Raw genomic sequence first — 19,378 nt, forward strand, 5'->3', positions numbered from 1 at the left:
ACTAACCAGTCGTCTAGGTAGGCCATTACTTGGGCGCCCTGAAGACGGAGCTGTTGGACGATTGCTTCTGCCAGCTTGGTGAAGATCCGTGCAGCCACGTTGAGCCCGAAGGGCATGGCCCTGATGGCGTAACTTTTACTTTGGAGTCGAAATCCTAGGTAGGAGGAAGCGTAATGATTCATTGGAATGTGCCAGTAGGCATCCGCCAGGTCTATGGAGACCGTGTAGGCCCTTTGAGGCAGAAGGGTCCTTATTTGCTGCAGAGTCAGCCTCTTGAATTTCTTGTTCGCAATGAACTTGTTGAGAGGGGATAAGTCTAGAATTCTAGAATGACTCTGAGTTTGTCGGAGTCTTTCTTGGGAACGCAAAATAGTCTCCCTTGGAACCTGGTTGACTTTACCCTCCTGATCACCTTCTTGTTCAAGAGTTCCAGGACATATTCTTCCAGGAGGGGGGTTGACTGTTGGAAGAATTGCTGGAAGGCTGGGGGTGGTTGAGTCCAGCTCCAGCCCAGTCCCTTCTTGACGATGCTGTGTACCCAGGGATCGAAGGTACAACGATCCTGGAATTGGTGGAGTCTTCCTCCCACCAGAAGCACATCATTGCTTCTGGTGTCCAGAGGGTTTGCCACCTCAGCCGCTAGCTCCCCTTCCTCCTCTGCCTCTGGAGGGACGGTGAGAAGAATCTCTGCCGGAGCCTCTGCCTGAGCCCCTACCTCTGAGACGAAAGGTAGTTGAGTGTTGCTCATATGCAGGGGTGAAGACCGGCAACTGCGAAACCACCGGTTGGGGGACCAACTGAAAGGTCTGTTGCGGCTGCGAAGCCACTTGGGGAGTGGCGGGACCCGGAAACTGTCGTCTCTGTTGACGTTGCTGGGGTTTTGCCTTCGAAGTCTTCCTCTTAGGATGAGGGCCATCATCCTGAGAGGACTTCCTCTTGCGGAACATGCCCCACTTATGGAGAAGGTTCCTATTCTCCGTGGCAGCTTTGTCCACAATCTCTTTCACCAAGGTAGATGGGAAGAGATACTTGCCCCAGATATTGGAGGAAATCAGCCTCCGGGGTTCGTGTTTCACCGTTGCGCTGGCGAACACGAATTCTCGACAGGCTTTGCGAGCCCTAGTGAAGCTATATAGGTCCTTGGTTACAGTCGCCAAGTGCGACTTAGCTAGGACCATATAAAAGTCCGGGACTCTAGTATCCCCGGCCATGAACTCAAGCTGTACCTGGTGGGGCAGCGACACAGCAAGTCTCTCCTTCGTATCCTGTTTCCTACGAAGGAGGTGATCGTTCAGTCTTGGGAGGTCCTCATTAAATTGACGACCAGCTACGTCAGGCTCTAGTTTCCCTACCGTGAAGGTCGACTGGATGTCTTTCCAGTGCCTATCATCGAGGGGAAAAGTAATGGAGAAGGGTCTGCACTCCTCCAGTGCAGGGCAAGGTTTCCCTTCCTCCACTGCCTTTGTGACCGCTGTAAAGGCCTTTTTGATGAAGGGGAAGGTCGCAGAATTTGGCGCATCGAAGGTTGGATGCTTCTTACTAAGCGCCGGCATCTTGGAGTTAGTGGAACCCCTACTCTTCACCGCCTGAGCTTACATAGCTTGGGCCTTCGCGAGATCGAACACAATAACTTCCTTTGGTTCGGTCACTTCCTTTGAGGCTGGTTCGGACCTGAGCCTGACGTAACAGTCCGGATAAGCCTCGAAATTTGGGAAGAACTCCACTTCTTCCAGCAATAGAGACCCAACCCTTTCACTAATGTAAGTTTTGCCAGTTGTAATTGGCATATGTTCGGCGTATCTCCATGGGTTAGCTTCCGAGCAGGTAGGGAGGTCCTTAACCGAAATCCTTTTTGGTTGCTTGAAGCTGACGAGAGTCGTCCGGAATTGCTCCTGAAATTCTCGTAGCTTCTTTTCCATGAGGGCTTCAAGCATCTTGAAGACCTCTTGAGTGGCCGGTGGAAGAGGGTCCGGGGTGGCAGAAGTCGGAGGAACAGGTTCCTCGGACGGTGCAGGAGTTGCTGGGGCAGCAGGAGCGACCTCGGTCTCCGAATCAGGGTATTCCACCTGATCTTCCTCATAGTCGAGTTCCTCGCCCATGAGGTTTCTCTCCGTCCCTTCCGACACTTCCGACATATGTTCCACGTTGTCGGAATCAAGAGGGCACTCACGCATGGACTGAGCCATAACGACATCAGGTTCCACCACGATCTGGAGAGTGGGGATCTGATCACGGGGGACCACTGAGTCTTTCGATGCTTTTGAGAAAAGCAAGGCCCTCAAGTCTTCGTTGGGAAGATACGTTCCAATGGCGTTCATCTGGAAGCCACGCACCCATTTGCGTAGCTTCTCCCTAGCAATGTCCCTTGCCTCCGCAGAAGGAGGATCGTCGAACGCCTCGACAAGAAGACTTTTGCACACTGTACAATTCTGCGGGTCCCAATACTTCAAATCGCCTTTCTTGGCGGCGCAGGGGGCGTGGGTCCGGCACGCCTTGTGCCCGTAGAAGTTCGGGCGCTTCACCCCGCATAAGTTACTCTCACACTTCAAGTACTCCTCCTGTAAAAGAAAGAGATCATGAGTACATGGAAGGCATAAGAATGACTTACATTACTCTAAAATTAAAGATAACTTAATCTAAAATTAAGAATAACTTAATTACAAAAACATTTTAATGCTTCAGATTATTGAGTGGGAAAGGAAGTAGATACACATACTTGTGAATCCCGCCCAGCCGGTTACCGTAACCTTGTCTGTAGACAATTCCTTTGTGCCCGAAGGTCACAATGAGGGAAATCCATATGGGTGAGCCAAGCTAGGCTTCTAACAGAAATTGTCCAGAGTGTAATAGGGTCTGAGACCACTCAGATCCTTTGGGGAGAAGGGGTATAGGATAAACCCCTTATTAAATGTAGGTTCCAGCAATCGACTGCACTAAGATACACAGAGTATGCTGGAATATTGTAATGTGCAAACAAACAGCATAGCCACAATCTTGGATGGTAAGACAATACCTATATGTAAGTGGCCAAGCCATCTGGCTGCAGTATATTGACTGTCGGCATGTTGCCGGCAGACATGGAAGGGGTGCATGTCCCTTAACGTCTCATGAGGATGCCGGCAGACCGACGGGACACCGGAGGCCGGTCCTGCAGGGTGGAAGGCATCAAGACAGACACACTGAGTATCTATAAGGATAATACCATAGTGGCGACCGCCGGCACAGCGGCGGGTCGTCGGCAGGGGGCGGCGGATCCGACAGCCGAAGGCTGACGGCATGGTGAGCCTTGGATCAATTCATAAGATATATCTGTATATTGTCGTATACCTAGATTGCCGGCAATCATTGCCAGCATGCGGGCGGCTGACTCCGGAAGTCGGCCGGCTGTTACTAGGTAAAACGAAGGGTGGGACGTCGGCAGCAAGCCGACGGAAGGCGGTAGCTTCCGGCACACGGAAGGCTGACGTCTTATAGGGGGGAGGCATCTTATGAAAGAATGTCACCTGAGGTAGTAGTGGTTATCACCAGCAGTAGAGGCGGCAAGGGACCGGCAGCAGGACAGAAAGAGAGAAAGGTAAGGAGGGATGGAAGGGGTAAGATCCTATACCCCTCCGGCATCCCTCTGGAGAGAGTGCACTCATGATAGGAGTGGATACTCCTAACATCCGGCGGCAGGGAGCCGGCAGGTGGCCGGGTGCCTGTGGTAACCCAAGGGAGCGATAGAGGGCACTCAAAGAGGGGGGGAATCCCCTGCCGGCAGGACCGCCGCCGGCAACCACCCCCATAGAACGCTATGAAGGGTATGTGTACCAGAGCGGCCAGCTCAGCAGGAGAGCAATGTTAGCCCTACCACTCCACCCAAGGGAGGAGATGCAGGACTAAGGACAGAGGTGTGTAGGCAAGCCTACACCAAAGGGATAGGTGGGGAGAGAGAAGAAGGGGTCTTTCTAAAGAGGAGACTCTGCATGAGAACGGCCACCAGGGTAAGGGAGAACGCTCCCTAACCTAGGCTAGGTAGCCCAGATCGAAAACGGTACTAATGTACCATCTCAAACTATAATAAGGCAGAGTCAACCCCCAGAGCTTAACCTAGAGTAGGAGGACTAACTCCCAGGCTAGGAAAGCTTGAAAGACACATCGCTAGTTGCAGGGAGGAAGGAGTAACCCAAACAGGTGCAACTGAGGCCCTGCCCTTCCTCATCTCAGGCACGACCCTAAGGGAGGGTCATTCCCTTAGGGTAGGCAGAGAAGCGATAAATACTCTGGTTGTAGACGAGATTCCCCTATATAGAAGGGGAAGCAAGTCTACCAGAGGGAATGTCCGCAGGCAGGGGAATAGGGAGCATATAAGGGTTCCTACATTAGGTTAGGAGGGGATGATACACAATCAACACTGTCCCTTATATGGTCCCCGAAGGCGAAAAACACTTACATCACAGTAAATAGTATGTTTAATAATGCCACAATCTTCATAACTTAACTTAGGAACACTGGTATATATCATGCATGAAAACAAGCACTAGGCTGTCCAGCCTAGGGGCTAAGCTAGCGATCTAGTATGGGGTCGAACAGCGACCGAGTGTGATGAGCGCTAAAACACGATATAAGGATTCCCTAGCTATGAAGACTAAATAACTAATAATATTAATTAGTTAAATGACCGGAGAGGGCTGTTCTGGCTAACTAAATAAAGCATGCAACATGAACAGCGGCGCCATAAAATGGCACGTCCGGTGTCGGCACAGCTCTGCCACAAAACACAATATTTACGAAAAGTAGAAGTTACTTTATGGCTAGAGCTTATTTAAACAATACTGGGACCTGGTACTCAACTTTCCAGAAGAAGGCGAGTCTGAAGGTAGCAACATAACGGCGATGTAAGCTGATAAAGAAAGCACTTGGAAAAATGCGACTTAGCAAAGAAGCTACATGCAAAAGGATGAGGACGGACGTGATGTCATTTAGCAATGGCGCCCGTTTGTTTACGTCTCGAGTACCAAAAGCATCCACGGATGAGTGTAACTGTGGAACGGCTCCTCAGTTACTCAACCACCTTTCCATATCGAAGTGTTAACTCTATATGGGGTGCAGATAGCTATGTGGCGTGTTAATACATGCGTCCCCTGTTGATATACGATATCCTAGAGGGAAACCTTTAGGGTACTCGCACCAGAAGTTAGAATTCTGTGATAACCTTTAGTTTAATTCTCTGGGAATATCCACTGTAGTTAAATATGCCCAAGGAAGCTACTGAAGGAACCTTCCATCAGGACGTCATGGCTTGAGCCCAAAAATACCACACCTTTACTTGAATTTGTTGGAATAAAGATTGAGGAATAAAAATCATGGTTTGTTTACCGTAATGTATACCCCTGCTGTATCTTACAGGGAACAAAGTGTTTCCACCTCTTTGGAAAAATATAACAAATTCTTTGTTATATGATTTTTCATTGAAAGAATGAACAAGGATGATTCACTGAAATGACAAACGTCTATGTATTTTGTGCAATTTCCATATACATAAAAAATACAGTCAAACCTCGTTTATCAGGGTTTCTTGCTTCGTGGTTTTGGTTTTTCGCGACCAAGGAGAAGGGAAAAAAAACTCCTTGTGATGATTGTTTACCCAACATTATTAATTTGATTTCTTAATAGTTGGCAACAGCATTGGGATGGCCAAGAACAATGGAACACCTATTCAATAGAAATTCTCATAAAAATTGTGATAAAATTTAAGCTGGGAGATGATTTCAAATAGCCCGCACTCCGTTACACTGGCAGTAAAACCAAAATCATGACAACTATATTTGAAATAAACTGGATTTTGAATAAACTGGTGTTTTACTTAACTATATCCAATAATAATGCATGTAATATTCACATTTTAGCATTGTATTTATAATTAAAAACAAACTATAAGCTCATGCATTGTTTACATTCAAATCAGCTGATCAAATCTTTGTAGTCCACCATCAATATATATCCACTTTCACGATATTATCCCACTGATATGACCATTCACTTTCACAGAATTACCTCACTGATATAAACCTATCATGCATATTAGTATGATATCTAGTTCATATTAGTATTGCCCTTCACTTATTATTATTATTATATCCTTAATCCCCAATTCCTTCCAAAATCCCTTTCGTACATTTACTTTGCTCTCCCCCCCACATCTACAACGTATCTTTCCAACTCTTTTGATTCTCATTATTTTTCGCGACTTTATTCATCTTCTCTTTTCTAGCATCCATTTGTCATTTTCATCTTATTAATCATTCTAAACCTCTTTGTTATCCCTCATTCCGTGTATTCCCATTACTATTTTTCATTCCTTCTCAGATTTCCCAAATTCATTGATTTTGCTAATTTATTCTAATTAGCGTAGATGTGGTGGAGGAAATGAGCAACGAGAAGGAACATGCCCCCCCCCCACCCCGTTTCATCTCTTTGTCGCATTGTTTCGTCCTTCTCTCTCCCTAGTGTTTCCCTTAACTGTATCCAATAACAATGCAAGTAATAATTCACACTTTAGTATCGTATTTATAATTAAAAACATAGTGAATTACTATATAATTTTATGCATTGTTTACATTCAAGTTAGCTGATCAACCCTGCCTAGTCCGTCGTTAGCCTCAATTTCCAGATCAAATAACAACTCCCTTATTATTAAGGCATGCTACCAAAGAATATTTCATATTTACTAAAAGAAATTATTATTACTTAATCTATGATTTTCCAGCTAGCATATGAATTCCAATAGTTTTATTTGAAAGGCCTCTCTCATTTTATAGTTTATACTGCGAGTTGATTGAATTGAATTGAATATAGGATTTAGGCAATAAGCCAAGCACTGGGGCATCAAAGGCCATTCAGCGCTATATAACAAAAATCATTCAATCATATCTGTACACTCACACCATTTAGTATCATTTTAACCTTTAATACAAATTGTAACACTTTCATACAATAAAATCTAGATGTGAAATAAATAGGGATTAAAAGGGTAAAATAAATAAATAAATTAATAAAATCAATTATAGCTCGTAATATAACCCAATACTTTGTATAAATTTTCTCAAGTTCAGGGTATTACAGTTTTCCCCCAGTATATCTCTTAAAGGTTTGTCCTGGAGTAAATGTGTCCTCCTCTGAAGATTAAAAACAGGACAATCGACTAAAATATGTTTAACATCCATTGTCACTTGACAGGTATTACAAAGAGGGGCCTGTCTCCCTTCCCCACTCTTCATTAAATAATTATGCGTTGCATGTGTATGGCCAATACGCAGCCTAGTTAAAATAATGGTATCCCTTCTACTTGTAAAATTACAAGATGACCATTTATCCACCAATGGGTGGGTTTGTTTCAATTTTGTATTGGTGGTCAGTTCAGACCATCGAGCCTGCCACTTATTTTTACAGTAAAGATGAATCTCACTTTTAAGATCTTTGTAAGGAATACTCAAGGGGGATGGATTACTTAGCCCTGAAGCTTCCTTTGCTGCCTTATCTACTTGTTCATTCCCATCCACCCCAACATGGGCAGGGACCCAACAGAAGTGAACACTGATACTCTTCCTAGACTGCAGAAGTACTAACCAGTCCTGCACCTCTTGTACTAGATGATGGCCTGGCATAATTTGTTTTAATGAGAGTAAAACACTATTGGAATCCGTAAAATTTGTATAAAAACTATTTTGGTTGCCATTTTTAAAAAAGTGTTGGACTGCGAGAATTATTGCGTACAGCTCAGCAGTAAAAATTGAACAAGAGGATGGGAGTTTCCTTCTAATAACAATATCCCCCACCACAGCTGCACTTCCAACTCCTGCAGCCGATTTGGAGCCATCTGTAAAAACATGTTTCCCATGATGTTGAGCAGCATGATTTAAAAACTCGCTTTTCATTACCCTACTAGGTAAGGTATTTTTCCCTCCTGCCGTAAAACATACTTTAACAGGTTGATTAAACCAAGGAGGAGACTTGGGATATCCTACCTCTGCTATCTGTGCTGTTAACAAGCCAACTTGTCTAGCATCATTTTTCAGCTGTATTTCCAGAGGCTTAGGCACTCTACATCTGTTAGGAGCCCGATCTAAAGGCGCCCTAACATATTTACAGTTAGGATTGTTTCTCACAGCAAGGGACCTAGCTAAAAACCTCAAACTCAACTCCTCTCTGCGAATGGAAAGGGGAGGTATGCCAGAATCAACATAGAGACTGTCAATGGGAGATGTTCTGTAAGCACCTGTGCAGATGCGAAGCCCAGCATTGTGAACAATATCAAGTTTTCCAAGTAATGTCTTTGTAGCTGACCCATATATTTGGCATGCATAGTCTAACTTGCTCAGACACAAAGATGTATAAATTCTAAGCAAAGTTGTTCTATCCGCACCCCAATCAAAATGCGATACCACTTTCAGAATGTTCAGTGACTTCTTAACCCTGATAGATAGGTCATTTATATGGGGACCAAATGTCATTTTCTTGTCGAAAATGACTCCAAGAAACTTGACACTATCCTCATATGGCAAAATACAATCATTTAAGAAAAGGGTGGGGATCTCTTCCCTTTTACGAGTACGAGTAAAGCGAATGGCTTTGGTCTTCTGAGGAGAAAACATGAATCCACAAGAATTTGCCCATGCGGAAGCAGCATTTATACTGCGAGTTGAGTCACATAACGTTAACCAGAGTTTCATTCATGTTGCCAATGCACGATATTTTATAGTTTTTAGCTCTGGTGCTTGATTATAAAGCCTCAATAGAGAATTAGCAAAGAAACAAAGATTTCATTTATCATACACACACACACACACTCAGAAAGAGAGAGAGAGAGAGAGAGAGAGAGAGAGAGAGAGAGAGAGAGAGAGAGAGAGAGAGAGAGAGAGAAAAAAAAATCAGTGGTTGAAAAGTAATCGAATGCACAGTTTTTGTTTATTTATATAAAAGGAACAATTAGAGTATTATCGAGATATTTAAGTTTTTAGTTTATAAAATAAGTCGTACTGTACGGTATTTGTTAAAAAAAGTATAGATAACATACTGAGCAAGAGAAAACACATAAGAAGTTGCGTCATACTTCTAGAGTAGCAAAGTAGGCAACGAGTCTTGAACAAAAACACAGAACACTTACAGCAAGTACAATCAAGCTGTACTATAGTAATATTATTGTACATATACTGTTTCACAGTAATATACAGTACAGTATCAGTGAGTATAGATTACAGTGCAGTATTACTAGATAGGAACAACTTTTGTTATACACAGCAGTAAGGGGATGATGAAGACACTGTAAACTTTACCTTAGCACAATATGGTACTATAACCTTACTATGTCCAATATGTGTGCGCCAATGTATTTTACACTGTACATATGATTACAAAACGGATTTTGAGCGAAGTGAAAAATCTATTTTTGGGTGAGATGGCCATGTTGTCCTGATGGAAGGTTCCTTCAGTAGCTTCCTTAGGGTATATATGACTACAGTAGATATTCCCAGAGAATTAAACTAAAGGTTTCACAGAATTCTTACTTCTGGCGCGAGTACCCTAAAGGTTTCCCTCTAGGATATCGATATCAACAGGGGACGCATGCACTGATACGCCACATGGGTATCTGCACCCCACATAGCGTTTACGCTTCGAGGGGGAAAGGTGGCGAGATAACGGAGGAGCCGCTCCAAAGTTATCCTCCTTCGTTACTGCTACGGTACTCGCGACGTAAACAAACGGCAGCCATAGCTGTCTGCCATACTGTGTGACGTCACATCCGTCCTCATTCCGAAGTCCAGCTTTCTACCAGCCTCCGCGATACAGTATAGCAGGGAGGGGCCTGGCAGGCTGAACTGGAACAGTCGGGCGGGTCCATCAGGACGACATGGCCATCTCACCCAAAAATAGATTTTTCGCTTCGCTCAAAATCCGTTTTTTGGGCTCAAGCCATGTCGTCCTGATGGAAGTGTACCAGACAATTAGTGTATCATGGATTTTTCCCCCAGTTCAAGTGCATTCTACTTCGAACAATATTCCTGTGGTCTGGTGACCGTAGAGACCGTGACATCTCCGTTAAATGTTACTACCAGTGGCATTACAATGAGCTGGCTTCCTGCCCCCCCGGGCAGGGAAGTCCTGTTTGGACAAGACGAACATCTCGAAGTAACCTGACGAAGATAGACTCACCTGGATGAAAAGATCGTGACGGTCTCGAAGACAGATCGGAAGGTTAAATATTTGTGTAGGAACAATATTATACCACTAGGTGAGTGTATATTAGACAGTAGGTATATTAAACATAAATAACCATAGAAATAGAGGCAAATAAAACTAACAGCAATTTATTTTCATATGAAAGATAGGAGCGAAATAAGACGCGTATGGTAAATAAAATAATTATTTTATTTGAAAAATTGCATGGAATTATAGAAAATTATTTACAATAATATCGGATAACAGACATAGATTTCCAGTAAAGACGGTGATGTGAAATCTGAAAGGGTAAAAATTTTGCCTTTAAACACAAGTTCTCGGGGGAACGCCAGTCTTTAAAATCACTATACACTTCATGTCCAAGAACATGTGGCACACGTGTAAGAATCTATGTCACTTCACCTTGATGAAGAACAGTCTACTGTATTAGTGACACTAAGTGTCCCTTGAAATCACTATGTATCGCACTAGGGTCAACACAGGCACCCGTTGAGTTATAGTCCCGAAATAACTCTCTGTTCTACGCAGATCTAAGCAGCAGGTTTCATTACACTGCCTGCAGCTACCACGAAATGTTTGATCTCGTGCACCTGCTTCGCATAGTGTTTGAAGAACACTTTCGAGGATTTCCAGCCCGTGAAGGATCGCAGGCTTTCGAAATCCATTCCTTGGAAAAAATTCAGGGAAGAGGCGACTTTCCTAGGATCATGACCTGCGGGTGTACTGTCAGGATCCGCTCTGCAAATAAAGCAGGTGATTTTCGCTCTTAGTTGTTTCAGTGACAGGTCACTACCCGAAGTTTCTCCTTTAAGGAGTTGTCCTCCGCCAAAGTCTGAAGTTCTTCGAAGATAAACCTGAAGACTCTCCACTGGGCATAGAGAGACATCTTCCTTCAGGGGGCAGATTTTCCAAGGGCCCCATCTTTTGGTGGGGACTTCGTTTTTAGTGAGAAACGTGGGGTCGGGGAAGAGGGTAAGCTCCCCTGTGTCAGCGAACTGTATCTGGCCCTCTTCTCTTGATAATGCCACTATTACACTGACTAGGGCTTCCGAGGCGAGAGCAAAAAGGAAAATTACTTTCTGAGTCAAGTCTTTCAGAGGGCAAGATTCGTTGTCTAGGCTAGAGGCAAAATGGAGCACCTTATCCAGGGACCAGGTGATAGGTCTCGGTGGAGGTGCTGGATGGAGTCTAGCACACGCCTTCGAGAGTTTATTGAAGATTTCGTTGGACAAATCTATCTGAAGGCATACAGTAGTGGTCTAGTCAAGGCCGATTTGCAAGTGGAAATCGTATTGGCTGCTAAGCCTTGTCCATGAAGGTGAATGAAGAAGGACATGCAAAAATCTATGGAGATTTCCGTAGGGTTTTTTGCCTTGACGAAGGATACCCACTTCTTCCAGAATGATTCGTATTGCCTTCTGGTAGACTTTGTTTTGTATTCCTCTAGGAAATCTAAACTTTTCTTCGAGATCCCAAACATTTTCATCACGGCTAAGGAGAGAAAATCATGAGATAAAGGTCTTTGACTTTCTTTGATGAAGCGAAGACAGTCGACTTCTGCACCTGTTGGGAGAGAACTGGGCCAAGCAAGGGGATCAGCTTGGGCTGTAGCTCCAGGACTAGGGGAAACCAGTTGCTCCGAGGCCACTTGGGAGCCACTGGGGCTGCTGTCCCTTTGAAGGTTCTCAGTTTGGAGAGGACTTTCAGCAGAAGGTTGGTTGGAGGGAACAGGTAAATCTTGCAACATCTGTTCCAGTCCAGGGACATGACGTCCACTGCTTCCGCTTTGGGGTCCTTGTAAGGGGCCATATATCGAGGAAGTTGATTGTTGTCGCTCGTCGCGAAGAGATCGCTCTGTAGTTCCGGGACTTGACGAGAGATGAAGGAGAATGATCTTGCGTCTAGAGACCATTCCGACTCTATGGGGCTTGTCCTCGATAGAGCGTCCGCCGTCACATTGCGGAATCCTTGTAGGTGAACTGCAGACAAGTGCCATTTCTTCCTGTCCGCCAGGCGGAAGATGGGTAATAGCACCTGGTTTATGTGGGGCGATCTCGAGCCCTGATGGTTGAGACATCTGACTACTACCGAGCTGTCCAGAGTCAGACGGATGTGAATCGAGGGATGCGGGGATAATTTCTTCAGGGTGAGAAGAACCGCCATGGCCTCCAAGATGTTGTGAAATGTCTTGAATAGGGGAGACCATGTTCCTTGAACCTGTCGTTGATGGGAGTGACCCCCCAACCCTCCAAAGAGGCGTCTGTGTGGATGTTGATTGATGGAGGCAGAGGTCGAAGAGGGATGGATCTTTTCAAGTTCCTTGCTTCTGACCACGGTCTTAGAAGTGAGCGAAGCCTGTTCGGTAGGGGTCTCTTGAGATCTCTTCGAGCAATGGATACGTTTCGTCTCCAGACTCCTGAGGTATCCTTTAGCTGTGCTCGTAGCACTGGGTTTGTCACTGAGGCGAACTGTAGGGAGCCGAGTACGTGCTCCTGCTGTCGTCTTGAAATACGTTTGGATTTGAGATGTCTTTTGACAGACCCGCCTATTTCTTTCCTTTTCTTCAGCGGGATGGAAAGGCGTTGTGACTGAAGATTCCAATTTATTTTCCTAACCATTGGAACTTCTGAGCTGGAGCGAGGCGAGACTTCTTGGTGTTTATCTTGAAACCCAGATGTTCCAGGAACTGCATCACTTTGCTGCAAGCTCGCAAACATTCTTCTGGCGATGTCGACCAGACCAGCCAGTCGTCGAGGTAGGCCATCACTTGGACGCCCTGAATGCGTAGCTGGTGGACGAATGTGTCTGCTAGCTTGGTGAAGATTCTCGGAGCCACGTTGAGCCCGAAGGGCATGGCTCTGAAGGCGTAGCTTCTTCGTTGGAGCCGGAATCCTAGGTAGGAGGAAGCGTGGTGGTTCATTGGGATGTGCGCCAGGTCTATTGAGACCGTGTAGGCCTCGTGAGGCAGTAGGGCTCTTATTTGTTGAAGAGTCAGCATCTTGAATTTGTTGTTCGCAATGAACTTGTTGAGGGGGACAAGTCGAGAATGACTCTGAGCTTGTCTGAGTCCTTCTTGTGAACACAAAACAGTCTTCCCTGGAACCTGGTGGACTTTACCCTCTTGATCACCTTCTTGTTCAAAAGTTCTAGGACATATTCTTCCAAGACGGGGGTTAATGGCTGGAAGAATTGGTTGAAAGTTGGCAGTGGTTGTGTCCAGCTCCAACCCAGTCCCTTCTTGATGATGCTGTGTGCCCAAGGATCGAAGGTCCAGCGATCCTAAAAGTGGCAGAGTCTTCCTCCTACCGGAAGCACTTCATTGCTTCTGGTTTCCCGAGGGTTTGCCACCTCAGCCGCTAGCTCCCTTTCCTCCTCTGCCCCTGGAGGGACGATGAGAGGAGTCTCTGCCGGAGCCTCTACCTCTGGGATGAAAGGTAGTGGATTGTCGTTCGTAGGCAGGGGTGAAGACCGGTGATTGCGACACCACCGGCTGGGGGACCAACTGAAAGGTCAGTTGTGGCTGTGCGACCACTTGGGGAGTAGCGGGAGCCGGAAACTGGCGTTTTGGTTGACGCTGCTGGGGCCTCGGTTTAGAAGATTTCCTCTTAGGCTGAGGGCCTTCGTCCTGAGAGGACTTTCTTTTGCGGGACATGCCCCACTTACTGAGAAGGTTCCGATTCTCAGAAGCGGCTTTGTCCACAATCTCTTTCACCAGAGCTGTCGGGAAGAGATGTTTGCCCCAGATGTTGGCAGAGATTAGTTTCCGGGGTTCGTGTTTTACTGCTGCGTTGGCAAACACGAATTCTCTGCAAGCTCTCCGGGCCTTGATGAAGCTATATAAGTCCTTCATCACGGTTACTAGGTGGGTCTTCGCCAGAACCATATACAAGTCTGGGACCCTAACGTCCCCGGCCATGACTTCCAGCTGAATTTGATGGGACAGGGAGGCGGCTAGCCTCTCCTTGGTCTCCTGCTCCCGACGAAGAAGGTGGTCATTCAGCTTTGGAAGATCTTCGTTAAACTGACGACAAGCCGCGTCAGGTTCCAGTTTCCCGACCGTGAAGGTAAATTGGATATCTTTCCAGAATCTGTCGTCGGGGGGAAGGGCGAGGGAGAGAGGCCTACACTCCTCCAGGGTAGGGCAGGGCTTTCCTTCCTCCACCGCCTTCATGACAGCATGAAAGGCCTTTTCCACGAAGGGAAAGGTTGCAGTAGAAGGTGCAAGAAAAGACGGGTGTTTCTTGCTCAACGCCGGCATCTTAGAGTTGGTAAAACCTCGGCTCTTGAGACATTCTGCCAGCATGGCTTGGGCTTTCGAGTGATCGAACACGATCACTTCTTTGGGTTCGGTCTCCTCCTTGGAGGCCGGTTCGGACCTGAGCCAGACGTAACAGTCCGGGTAAGCCTCAAAGCTGGGGAAGAATTCCACTTCTTCCAAGAGGTTGGACCCTAGCTTGTCATTAATAAAGATCTTGCCAGTTGTAATTGGCATATGCTCACCGTACCTCCAGGATTTAGACTCCGAGCAGGGGGGAAGGTCCTTAACCGAGATCATCTTCAGTAGCTTCCAACCCATAAGATGACTTTTGAGCTCCTCTTGGTTCTTACGGAGCTTTTCATCCATCAGTGCCACCAATACCCGGATGGCATCTTCGGTGGCGGGTAGCAGGGGTTGAGAGGCGGCTGAGGTAGAGGGGACTGGCTCCTCGACCACAACAGGGGTTACCGGAGGTGTTGGAGCGACTTCGCCCTCCGAATCAGGTAACTCCACCTGATCCTCTTCTTCCTCCAGATCCTCACCCATGAGGGTCCTCTCGGTGTTGTCGGACACTTCCGACATCTTCTCAACCTCGTCCAGATGACACTTTTTGGAGTGTAGCCGAAATGTCGGGTTCAACCACAAGTTGAACACAGGGAATCTGATCCTGGGGAATCACAGAATCCGATGATGCTTTTGGGAAAATTAGGGCCCTCATCTTTTCATTGGAGAGATAAGGCCCGGTGGCGTTCTTTTGGAAACCGCGCACCCACTTGCGCAGTTTCTCTCGAGCGTTGTCCCTGGCCTCCGTGGACGGACGGTTATCGAACGCCTCATCAAGAAGGCCTTTGCAGGTTGAACAAGTCTGCGGATCCCAGTACTTGAGATTACCCTTCTTTGCTGCACAGAAGTCCGGGCGGCGAACTCCGCAGAAGGAGCTCTCACACTTCACGTACTCCTCATTACTCTTAAGATTAAGATTGACTTATATCTGTAAGATTGGTTTTATTATGAGCTCAGGATAGGTGAGCTAGAAAGGAAGTAGGAAGACACATACTTGTGAGTCCCGTCCAGCCGGTTACCGTGACCTTTTCTGCAGTCAATTCCTTAGGTCCGGAAGGTTCTAAAGGAGGGAAGAGCATCCTTATGGATGAGCCAAGCTTAGGCTTCCTTATCAAGGAATTGTCTACAGAATGGAGAGGATCTGAAATCATTCAGAACCTAGGGAGAGAGAGGGGGGAAAATAGGATAAAACCCCCTTTGTTTGGGTAGGTCCCGGCAAGAGACTGCACTGAGAAGCACAGAGTATGCTGGAAATGTTGTACTGTACAACCGTACACCATAGCCACTGTCTTTAAGGTATAAAATACCAAAGAAAGAGCGGTCAGGCTATCTGGGTGCATCAGAGCGACTGCCGGCGCGGGGCCGGCAGCCGGGGGAGGGGTGCTTGTCCGTTAAAGCCGCAGGTAGCGGCGCTGGCAGATCGGCGGCCGGTCCCAGGGGGGGGTGTGTGTGAATCCATCAAAGGCCACACACTGAGGAGCAGAGAGATAGGAGACACAGAGGAAGGCGATCGCCGGCAGGATGGCGGCCTCCGGCAGCCGGCAGGATGGCGGCTTCCGGCAGCCGGCAGGCTGTCGGCGTTGGTGAACCTTAGCTGACCGCATAAGATGGAGGAGAGGGTTATCTGAGATGTCGGCGGTAGCGTCGGCAAGGGGCGGCGGACCCCGGCAGCCGGCAGGCTGTCGCCCTAGGTAATCCTTAGATAGTAACATCTTATGAAGTAGGAAGGTCACCTGAGGTGTCGGCGGCTAGCGCCGGCAAGTGGAGGCGGCAGTGGACCGGCACCATGATAGGAGAGAGAAAGGTAAGGAGGGAAGGTATGGAAGGGTAATGCCCGATACCCGACCGACTTCCCTCCGGAAGGAGTGCTCTCATGACAGGAGGGGATACGCCTATCATCCGGCGGCAGGGAGCCGGCAGACGGCTGGATGCCTGTGGTAACCCAAGGGAGGATCAGAGGACACTCAAAGAGAGGGATCTTCCGCTGGCACCACCCCATAGTTCAACTATGAAGGGGAAGTGTAGCAGAGCGGCCAACCAAGCAGAAGAGCACAGCCAAGCCTACAACTCTCCTCAGGAGAAGAGTTGTAGGACAGCGGACAGGAGTGTGAAGGCAAGCCAACACAAAGGGATAGAGTGGGGAGGGGGTTAGGGGTCTTTTGAGGGAGCAGAAGGGGACCCAACCCTAATACTCCCAAGGGGTGGGGGGAATCTGTTAGGTGCTAGTCTGCCCAGGCAGGAGAGAACGCTCTCCAACCTAGGGAAGGTTAGCTCAGATCAGGTACAGCACTGGTGTACTGTCCTAAACTATAATAAAACAGAATCCCCCAAGGCCTAGCCTAAACCAGGAGAACCTTTCTCCTAGATTAGGGAGGGCTGGGAAAGACACATCGCTAGGCTACAGGGAGGAAGGGACGTGTCCCAACCAAGTGCAGTCTAGGGGGAAAGGCAGAGCCCTTCCACCTTCAGTCTCAGTCAATACCCTAAGGGGAAGGCGTTCCCCTAAGGTGGACTGGGATGAACGATAGGTACTCTGGGGTTCTGTCCGACGTCCCTCCATATACTATGGTAGGGAAGAGGGAAGAACGATCTAGCCTAACCTATCCGAAAACTATTCCGGGTAAGGGGGCTAAGATATAGCAAAGCTACCCAGAGGGAGGTTACCTGTAGGTAACAGGGGAGATATGGAAGCATACAAGGGCCTCAATGTCAGGTTAGGGGAGTGTGATATGGATGGACCAAGCACGGTCCCTTGTATGGTCCCTAGAAGGCGAAAGTACATGTGCAACACTGAATCTTGTATGTTTAAAATGCCTATATCTTCATTTACATTAACACTAGGAACACTTATTAAATCATGCAAAAGTAAACATGAACACTAGGCTTCGGCCTAGGGTAGGCTAGTAGGCTAGCATGGGGTCGGCTAACTAAGTACGACGAAGAATACCATCGGCATAATATAACTAATTCCTAGCAATGAAGACTAACTAACTAATGATATTAACTAGTTATAAGACCAGGAGGGCTGTTCTGGCTAGCTAGCTAAAGCATGCGAGGCGAACAGCGGCGTCGTAAAATGGCGCCTCCGGTCAAGGCACAGCTCTGCCACAAAACACAAGATTTAAGGGCAAAAAATCGTTACTTTACGGCCAGGGCTTATTTAAACAATACAAGAACATGGTACTCAACTTTCCAGAAGAAGGCGAGGCCGAAGGTTGCGACATGACGAAGGATGCAAGGAATAAAGCGAGATAACTGGGAAAAAACCAACCGTTGTAGAAAGCTACAGAACAAGGAATGAGGACGAACGTGACGTCACACAGGATGGCGGACAGCTATGGCTGCCGTTTGTTTACGTTGCGAGTACCGTAGCAGTAACGAAGGAGGATAACTTTGGAGCGGCTTCTCAGTTATCTCGCCACCTTTCCCCCTCGAAGCATAAACGCTATGTGGGGTGCAGATAGCCATGTGGTGTGTCAATGCATGCGTCCAGTTGATATACGATATCCTAGAGGGAAACCTTTAGGGTAATCGCGCCATTAGTTAGAATTCTGTGAAACCTTGTTTAATTCTCTGGGAATATCTACTGTAGTCATATATACCCTAAGGAAGCTATTGAAGGAACCTTCCATCAGGACGACATGGCTTGAGCCCAAAAATTGTTGTAGAAACCAAATTAAAGCAATATTAGGCATTATTTACAGTGTTACTCATCAGCTCAGACACCCGTTCGTGGCAAGGGGCAGTGACATTTTAGGTTAGGAGTTAGCCCACCCTAGTGTAATATTTATTCACGTCAATTCGCTCATTGCAAAAGCGTCTGTAACCTAACTATCGCGAATAACGAGGCTTGACTGTAAAAGAATTTAATCGCTGGACGTACAATATATCCCGTGAAGTTCAAACGAGTATAAATTCCCAGATGTAGAATACAAATCAACACTTACTTGAGTACATAATTCTCGAACTACAGTGCGTTGTTCTTCTGTTGAGGCTTTCTCATATTCATCTTGCCACAACTTATCCTGGGCATCCAGGATGTAACTTTCTAAGTTGTTACGGGCAGCAGCCTTTTCATTCCTGGCTCTTTCTGCTGCATTTATATCTGTCAACCTAGAACAAAATAAAAAAATTCAATTCACTCCTACTAATTGTAGCTAATAATCTAAATTGTTTCAGCAAAAAATTATACTAAACTGTACTGTATTGATAATCTTGTCAAGAAGCAATAACTGAAAAAAATAAAAGTGATTAACACATGCTTAGACCGTTGACTTCTCTCAATCAGTTCACCAAGTAAGCAAGCTCACAAAATTGAGTGACCTTAATAGAGCTATAGAATGAAACAAAGGTAAATGACATGAAATCTAAGTAACACTGATAATAACATAAAAGGAAAAATGCAAACCCCTTGGATGAAAAACACTAGGTTTCAAGAAAATAGATTATCTTTCCATCTTTATCTGAAGCTCTAAAAAATGGCTTCACCTGACCCATTTTGTTACACCAGTGAACATCAGTACCTCTGGATTGAGCAATGCATGGAAACTTCACACACATTCTCCTCCTGCTGACACCAGTGAAGATCCACCTGAACCACTTTTGTGATAGGCAAAGGGAAGTGTTATAAACTACGACCTACAGTGACAGAATGCCTCCAGAAATGATTGTGGGGGACAAAATTTTCTGAATTCTTTAGACCTATGAATAGCTGCCCAGCTTGGACATTTGGTATGGGGTAACAGGAATTGATGAATGACCTTGTCAAGTCTATGGATCCTGACCTCCATTGGAAATGGCTAAAGTTTCTTCAACCAAATTTCTTAAGCTCAAAAATGT

At 46.3% G+C, this 19,378-nt stretch overlaps 2 protein-coding genes across 4 annotated transcripts in view; both read right to left on the reverse strand.

Moving 5' to 3' along the window:
• Positions 1-19,378, reverse strand: part of LOC137648750 (retinol dehydrogenase 13-like) — a 1,058,070-nt gene that overhangs the window by 91,096 nt on the left and 947,596 nt on the right. The window lies entirely within an intron of this gene.
• Positions 1-19,378, reverse strand: part of LOC137648743 (hypoxia up-regulated protein 1-like) — a 216,192-nt gene that overhangs the window by 39,578 nt on the left and 157,236 nt on the right. Inside the window, exon 6 of the mRNA XM_068381825.1 lies at positions 18,487-18,652. Coding sequence (XP_068237926.1) covers positions 18,487-18,652 — 166 coding nt within the window. The remainder of the gene's footprint in view (positions 1-18,486; positions 18,653-19,378) is intronic.

The sequence above is a fragment of the Palaemon carinicauda genome, chromosome 1 (assembly GCF_036898095.1).
Source record: "Palaemon carinicauda isolate YSFRI2023 chromosome 1, ASM3689809v2, whole genome shotgun sequence".
NCBI classification, from domain to species: Eukaryota; Metazoa; Arthropoda; class Malacostraca; order Decapoda; family Palaemonidae; genus Palaemon; species Palaemon carinicauda.